The following is an 8796-nucleotide window of genomic DNA, read 5'->3' as shown; positions in this document are numbered from 1 at the left end:
TTATAACATTAGGTGTAAGGCATTCACATCTAGACATTCTCTAACACTGGCTATCCTTGAGGCTGAACTTTAATCCCGCAGCCACTTGCCATTCAGGAACCACCCCGGCCCCACCAATCAGGAATCATATAATTACATGAATAATACTGCATCCGCCTGACGGATCTCACTTGCCCTATTTAATCTCTGACTTCTTTTTAGGTTCACTAAACAATGTTATATGTATTTCCCCACTCAGCAAAAATTACCACATTTTACGTATAAATCTAGCATCAACTTAACACATTGTTATCATCGAGTTTATTTAAAACACTCGAAAGAAGAAATGAGGTCTGTTTAAACCACAACAACAGCAAAGAAAAAAAAATCTACTCATCAACTCAAGGAATGTCACGTATGCAGGGGTAAGGAGGAACACTTCTGAAAGCTACCTCTTCAGGCACCATATGTATGTGTACCTGATGATGTTCAGACACTGCGCCATTAACAATGCTTTATATCACAACTGTGTTAGACTTAACCATCTTTACTCGGTATGGACCCAAATACGCTGGCTCTAGTTTGTTTCCTAGGTTGTAATTGTTTCAAATACACACGATTGCCCACAAATACTTTTACCTGTGCGGTTTTGAACCGACCATCATACTTTGAGCTGTGATTTTCATTAGCTCTTTTCAAAAACCTTTCAGTGGTGTTCATTACTCTCCTCAATAGATTTAATAAATATACACGGTATTACTCAGTTGAATGATTTGGCAATAGTTGCGAATTAATGAGTACCGAAAAAGGTGACACAGGATCCTGGTGATACACTAAAAAGAAAGACATGTCCCTGAGCGAAGCATTATATGCAATGTTCAAAGCTAGCTCAGCTTTAGGAAGCATGGCGTGCCAATGAATGGGGTCATCAGCCACTAAGTAACGCAAAATTCACACTACTTCCCTATTATGAGACTCTACTAAGCCATTTGTTGAAGGCCTATATGCGGTCAATGAAAAGTATTCAATTTTCATTTAGTCCGTGACCGATTTCACCACCTTATTTATAAACTCAAGACCATTATCGATTATCAAAATTTTCGAGCATCCAAGCCTAGTAATGAAAGAACACAGCACCTGGGCCAATGAATTTGCAGATTTATCCAACATTGCGTAAGTAATAGTGTACTGAGTAAATGCATCCACAAATACATACATATATATATATATATATATATATATATATATATATATATATATATATATATATATATATTATGACGGAACGTCATAATTATTAGAAAAAACTGTAAAAAATTATTAGTGTAAATATGATGATATCGGGTGTTTAATGTTCAACGCCATCTATTATCAGTTATGTTAACTATTCTACATTATCCTTGGTTTCTTTTCCTTAACTTAGTCATACAGATATTTGCATTCCTTAGCCTTCTTTGCACTTGTAATTTGTGTGTTTCTTCAGAGAACTATTCAGTGCAGTGTTGAAAACATCTCTTTCTTTTGTTTATTATAATTGTTTTTGTGTTTTGTGATATTGCGTGTGAAAGTAATTATATTGGAATTTAAGTTTATTTATTTAAGTATTAAATTACGGATTGTCTTTAGTGTTTAATTAAGTTCCTGCTGGATTGGAGAGGTAATTAAAAGAGGTAATTAAAAGTGGTTAAAACAACAAGTGAAGCAGACAAAAAGAATAATATTTTTGTTGGTGGTGATATTTTAAATTTATGAGGGATAACTTGAGTGATAACAGACCAGTAACATCCCCAAACCTAGCCACCAGGTAAGGTTCACTCAAGCCCGTCATAAGTGGGGGCCTGTCCGGGATTGATCTAGTCTTTTTGTTTGTGACTATTAAAGTATAAAGAAACTCAAGAGCATTGTTTATGAAAGTGATTTGTATTTTTATTGGTTTTTTTTTATTGTTTTCTTGCCAATCCAATCCAGCATTTCATATCACACGTACGCTGAATGGTTCTCTCACTCAAAATCGGTATCTGTAAAATAAAGGATATACTAGTAATCAAATATTAATTGGTTGGGTTCTGTGCTATGCTTAGCCTTCTTCTCCCGCCTTATTTTACGAGCCAAAATCAAGGTTCTCTTCTGCCATGAACACTTCTTACATGCATATTGTGCTAATCTAGATATCATGTTTGTGTGCTATCGTGAGACCTTCGATCACTAATTGATCTCGGCCTTTATGTTGGCCATCCAATTTCAGTTAATCTATTTTCAGACTGTGTATTCTATTTGCGGTCTCTTTAAAATTGTCTTGAGAAATTGTTGTAAACTTCATTATTTTTGACTGACATTTAGCTTATTTTTGGTGTCAAATGTGTGAATATTTAAATTAATGGCATAACCTAGTGTGAATACAAAGCATTGATATAATCTCTCTATTAACATTACTTTTGGTAATCCTTCAGAATGTCGTTTAATTTGGAGAAGTTTATGAACGATATAAAAGGAGAAATTTTGACTTTACGTTATGCCAAGAAACAGGAATTATTGTCTGTAGCCCAGAGATGTGATCTTGAGGTCGATCCAAAATATGTGAAAGCTGTAATTATTGATAAAATCCTGCAATTCTTCATAGATGAGGGAATCTTTGAAGATGATGATGAGGACATCGATGAGTTGCGCTCCCTTACTGGAGCATATGCCACCCCTGGAATAGATCCGAAAATAGAACAGTTGCGTCTTCAATTACAATTGCAAAAAGAACAACAGAAAATGGCTGCACTAGAACTTCAAAAGCAACAGCAACTATTGGCATTAGAGTATGAACACAAGTGTAAATTGGCTGAACTAGAGATACAAAAAGAACAGAAGTCGGCAAATATACAGATTAAGCTGAAAACTGATGGAGAGATACCCAGTAAGTTCGACATACTCAAAGCTAAAAAGCTGCTTCCTGATTTTGATGAAAAGGACCCAGAGGTATTCTTTACAACGTTCGAAGACACTGCTAAAACCTTGAAGTGGCCTCAGGAGCAATGGGTAATGGTTGTCAGAAATCAGTTCAAAGGTAAGGCAGCATATGTAATCTCTCAGATGGTTGAAGTAAAGGAGTATGATGTGATTAAAAAGGCAGTTTTAGATGCTTATGCCATCACAGCTGAAGGTTATCGGCAACAGTTCCGGCACTTTTACAAAATGCCTTCACAAACTTTTGTTGAATTTTGCAGTGACAAAGTTAGGCAATTTACAAAATGGTTGCAAAAGACAGGTGTTTCAGATTTTGAATCCTTAAAAAATCTTATTCTAATGGAAGAGTTCATTAGGAAATTGCCAGGTAACATTGCTACTTTCATTCTGGAAAAGGGAGAAACCAACTTGTTGAAAGCAGCCAGTTTAGCTGATGATTACTACTTGATTCATAAAACATTTAAACCATTTAATAAGTCTACTTTTTCTCAATCATCCACAGCATATTGTTCCTACTGTAAGCAGGAAGGGCATCACATAGAGAACTGTCCTAATCCTTCGTGCAAGAAGTCTGATGTTGGAAAGAATTCTCCGAACCCTAATAGGAAGGATAATAAGAAAACTTTTCATGTTGCTGCTCAAGAACTTGATGGGGACGTCTTCAAACCTTTTACTTGTAAAGGCACCGTGAATGGTATTCCAGTTACTTGCTTAAGAGATACAGGATCCTCCCAAAGTGTGGTAGCTCTGCCTTCACAGGACTTCAAACTGAGACATGAGTATGTTACTGTTTCGGACCTCAGTACCACCAAATCCATGCCTTTGGCAGAGGTGAATTTACAGTGTCCTTACTATCAAGGTAATGTTTTAATTGCAGTTTCACGAGATCCTTTGCCTTGTTCATCTATCCAGCTTTTAATTGGTAATGATCTTGCAGGGGCCATTGTTAATCCAGTAGTATCTGATCCTGATATTCTTATAGAAAATGAATCAAATAAATTAAATAATGCTGTTATTCAAATGACATCAATTAAACCAATTGTTATAGATAGTGGAAATAGAGTAGAGAAGACATTAGACCTTATAAATATGACCAAATCAAATTTCAAGGACTTGCAAAATAAAGATCCTGTTCTTAAGGATCTTTGGAAGAAAGTTGCAGAGCCAGATGATCATCCCAAAACTCCTTACTTTTATCTTGATAATGATTTGCTTTTTCGACATTTTAGGTCCTCCAAAGCACCAGCAACCACAACATGGTTTGACTGTCATCAACTGGTTCTACCACTCTCTCTAGTTCCAGCTCTTCTTGAATTAGCCCACTCTCATGTGAACCACTTTGGGGTCAACAAGACTTACTCTACCTTAGCTGAAGACTTCTTCTGGCCTGGGATGAAGAAGGACATTCAACAATTTATTAAAGCATGTCATCATTGCCAGACTACTGGCAAACCCAATGAGAGACTTCCACCAGCTCCTCTTCAGCCCATATCCGTACCAAAGTTTCCCTTTGAGAGGATTATCATAGACTGTGTTGGCCCAATGCCTAGGACTAAGCAAGGTAATGAGTATTTACTTACTGTTCTTTGCCCAACAACGAGATATCCCATAGCAGTGCCAATAAAAAATATAAATGCAAAAACTATAATTGGTCAACTTGTCAAAATTTTCACAACCTATGGATTTCCAAAGACATTGCAATGTGATAGAGGCACAAACTTCACTAGTAAGCTTTTTCAACAAGCTATGAGAGAATTCAATATTCATAACATATATACTTCTGCTTATCGTCCCCAAAGTAACGGTGCTCTGGAAAGAGTTCACCAAACTATTAAAAACCTTCTTCGGAAGTACATGCAGGAAACTTCGGAACAGTGGGATAGAGATATTGATCTTCTGATGTATATTATAAGAAGTGTACCACAAGAGTCCACTGGAGTGTCCCCTTTCGAATTAATGTTCGGAAGAAAGCCCCGAACATCACTCAGTATGGTGAAGGAAAATCTAATTCATAACAAGGAAGAGATTACCAACATTTTGTCATATCTACAGGAGCTAAAGGATAAAATTATATCACTTCATGTATTTGCTAATACCAATCTTTTGCATTCCCAGGAGAAGATGTCCCGCTTGTATGATAAAAAGGCAAAGCTGCGTGTATTTCAGCCAGGAGATGAGGTGCTTGTATATCATCCCATACCCGGTTCCCCCTTACGTGAAAAATTTATGGGACCTTACAAAGTGCTTCAAAGAACTTCTAAGGTAAACTATGTTCTCTCTACTCCTGATCGTAGACGATCAAAGCAACTAGTGCATGTGAATTTGTTGAAGGCATATCAAGCACCTATTCAAATGGTAAGTCATCTCTCAATTTCTCCTGAGAAGAAAATACTACCACTGGAAGAATCTTCCTCAGAGTTGCTCGTGGTTCTCCCTGACGATGATCAACTAATCAACTGGAAAGACAACACCAACAGTCAAATTCTAAAATCCTTGTCCAGTTATTTTACAGGAATACCATCTTCTCAGAGAAAATTACTATCACAATTGCTCTCCAGGTTTCATGAAGTATGTTCTGACAGTTTGCAGAGAAGTCAAACCATTCAACATGATATCGTCATCGAGTCAGGTGTTACTCCCATACGCCAGACGTACTACCGTATGGTAGGCAAGAAGTTGGACTCGTTGAAACAAGAGGTACAGTATTTACTAGATAATGACCTTGCAGAACCAAGCACTTCACCATGGGCTTCACCCTGTCTCCTAGTACCTAAACCTAATAATCAACTAAGACTCTGTACTGATTATCGTAAGTTAAATAAGGTAACTGTAAAAGATTCATTCCCATTACCTAGAATCAATGATATCCTTGATAGCATTGGTAATAAGAAAATTCTTACACGGATAGACTTAATGAAAGGCTATTACCAAGTACCTCTAACTCAATCAGCTAAAGAAATCTCATCATTTATAACTCCATTTGGGTTATTCTCTTATAAGGTCATGCCATTTGGTTTAACTAATGCTCCTGCCACCTTTCAAAGGATGATGTCAGAGGTAATAAGAAATATGAAAGACACTTACGTATATCTGGATGACGTGGTGGTAGCTAGTGACGACTGGGACGAACACCTGCAAACCCTCGAAGAACTCTTCCATCGCTTCAGGTCTTCAAGGTTAACGGTTAATTTGGCCAAGAGTGCTTTTGGGAGAGCTAAGGTAACTTATCTGGGGCATACAATCGGAGGTGGAAGTATAATGCCCAAAGACGTCAACATTGCAAGTATACTTGATTATCCAATTCCAACAAACAAGAAAGAGTTAAAATCATTTCTAGGAATGACTTCATACTATTCTCGCTTTATTAAGAATTACTCTGAAATCACTGCGTCTTTATATAATTTAACATCTCCAAAGATCTCTTTTTATTGGGAAGAAAAGCATCAACAGCTCTTTAATAATTTGAAAAGAGTATTTGTATCTAAACCCATTCTTAAAGCCCCAAATTTCAATCAAGATTTTTTACTCCAGGTAGATGCAAGCAATTTGGGATACGGTGCAGTACTTCTACAGATGTCATCAGCTTGCAAGTCTGGAGATGAGCCGCCACTGGACTACTTGTTTCCAGTATCTTATTTCTCAGGCTCATTCAAAGGTTCACAAATTAGATGGGCAACCATAGAAAAGGAGCTTTTTGCCATCATAGCTGCTCTTCGTCACTTTGCTCCATATTTAGAATGCAACCACAGGGTCATCGTCTATACAGATCATCGACCTTTAACCTTCCTGGATAGATCTCGACTACTGAACGACAAATTGTTACGTTGGTCGTACTATCTCACAAGATATAATCTTGAGCTCCGTGCGATCCCAGGACATCAAAACAAAATTGCCGACGCATTATCCAGACTTCCTGCTATCTCTCATCCCAGCCATCCTAAGTAGGATGCTCTTTGGGGGGAGGATCTATGACGGAACGTCATAATTATTAGAAAAAACTGTAAAAAATTATTAGTGTAAATATGATGATATCGGGTGTTTAATGTTCAACGCCATCTATTATCAGTTATGTTAACTATTCTACATTATCCTTGGTTTCTTTTCCTTAACTTAGTCATACAGATATTTGCATTCCTTAGCCTTCTTTGCACTTGTAATTTGTGTGTTTCTTCAGAGAACTATTCAGTGCAGTGTTGAAAACATCTCTTTCTTTTGTTTATTATAATTGTTTTTGTGTTTTGTGATATTGCGTGTGAAAGTAATTATATTGGAATTTAAGTTTATTTATTTAAGTATTAAATTACAGATTGTCTTTAGTGTTTAATTAAGTTCCTGCTGGATTGGAGAGGTAATTAAAAGAGGTAATTAAAAGTGGTTAAAACAACAAGTGAAGCAGACAAAAAGAATAATATTTTTGTTGGTGGTGATATTTTAAATTTATGAGGGATAACTTGAGTGATAACAGACCAGTAACATCCCCAAACCTAGCCACCAGGTAAGGTTCACTCAAGCCCGTCATAATATATATATATATATATATATATATATATATATATATATATATATATATATATATATATACTTATGTTGTGTTAACCCAGTAGGAAATGGTCCTACTACATCTATATGCACTCTATAGAATTTAATGGGAACAACCGGCCACTTTCCGGCTTCCGGTACAATGTTTTTATGTTCTTTGAAACAGTTACAAGCATGACAACCTTTTATATAACTCTCTATAGACTTTTTCATTGTTAACCAAAAGAAGGATTCACGTGCTCTCCTTAATGTTCTATCAATCCCTAAATGCCCTGCATACGGACTTGCATGTACAACGCGGATGGCTCATTTAATTAAGGAGGGAGGAAGAACTACCCATGCACAAAATCCCTCTCCTCTCTTCTCGTGAGTACAATATAAGAGATCATTTTCAATAAGAAATTTCTCAGGAGGCACATTCAGAAATGACAGGTAACTCTACGATTCCCCTTTAATCACTGCTCGCACTCTTTCCATCCATTCCTCTTTTTTCTGTCTATATTTATATCTATCTATCTATTTATCTATCTATCTATCTATCTATATATATATATATATATATATATATATATATATATATATATATATATATATATATGCATGTATATATATATATATATATATATATATATATATATATATATATATATGCGTGTATATATATATATATATATATATATATATATATATATATATATAAAATTTTTGTTAACGCCTAGTTACATTTACAGATGCATCGCTATTCGGTCTCACCCCGTCCCTCTGTAGGCGGGAGAGGGAGCAAACATACCTTGGTGTTAGGGGTACCCTTTAAGCTAATAAATGCTTTGTTGTAGTTAGTAAATGAGTAGGGGGTTGGAAGGGCTGAACCTGTGCGTGTGCTTGTTGGTGTGTCTTATGCCGCTACTATTGACGGATCGCGTACAGCAGTCTTGCATTAGAACGAAGTAACGCTTTGGAACTGTGATAACTCCGATACCGGTTATATTGAAATAAAACTTATTCTGAAGTTTATTGAAAGTTTGATAGAAAAGCTAATGAGGGATCATTACATTTGAACTACAGAGAGAGAGAGAGAGAGAGAGAGAGAGAGAGAGAGAGAGAGAGAGAGAGACATAAATTCCATGATTGAAACTTCTAACAGTTTTCAGATATTTGGACATCTCTACAGAAGGATAATCATATCTTAACAAAAGTTTGTTCTCATTGAACTAACATCAACTTTTTGTCATCGTCGTTTTTCCAGCCCTTATTGTTGCTTCCACCATATCCAGAATTTTAACTCCCTCCGAGGGTACAAAGAGCATACTGAAATACTGTCTGAGC

At 36.2% G+C, this 8796-nt stretch overlaps 1 protein-coding gene across 1 annotated transcript; it reads left to right on the top strand.

Moving 5' to 3' along the window:
- Positions 1-1279: 1279 nt before the first annotated feature.
- Positions 1280-5192, top strand: LOC137656899 (uncharacterized). Its single transcript, XM_068391282.1, has 2 exons — positions 1280-4492; positions 5047-5192. The coding sequence occupies exons 1-2, from the start codon at positions 2431-2433 to the stop codon at positions 5067-5069; spliced, it is 2085 nt and encodes a 694-aa protein (XP_068247383.1). The 5' UTR covers positions 1280-2430; the 3' UTR covers positions 5070-5192.
- Positions 5193-8796: the final 3604 nt, after the last annotated feature.

Source organism: Palaemon carinicauda, chromosome 17 (assembly GCF_036898095.1).
Source record: "Palaemon carinicauda isolate YSFRI2023 chromosome 17, ASM3689809v2, whole genome shotgun sequence".
Classification (NCBI taxonomy): domain Eukaryota; kingdom Metazoa; phylum Arthropoda; class Malacostraca; order Decapoda; family Palaemonidae; genus Palaemon; species Palaemon carinicauda.
This window is presented reverse-complemented; position numbering and strand designations above follow the sequence as displayed.

Excerpts from the sequence above, each read along its gene's own strand:
- LOC137656899 (XM_068391282.1), top strand. The coding sequence starts at position 2,431 with ATGTCGTTTAATTTGGAGAAGTTTATGAACGATATAAAAGGAGAAATT. Across the intron at positions 4,493-5,046 it reads AATGCCTAGGACTAAGCAAG|GAGAAGATGTCCCGCTTGTA; the intron begins GTAATGAGTATT and ends TTGCATTCCCAG.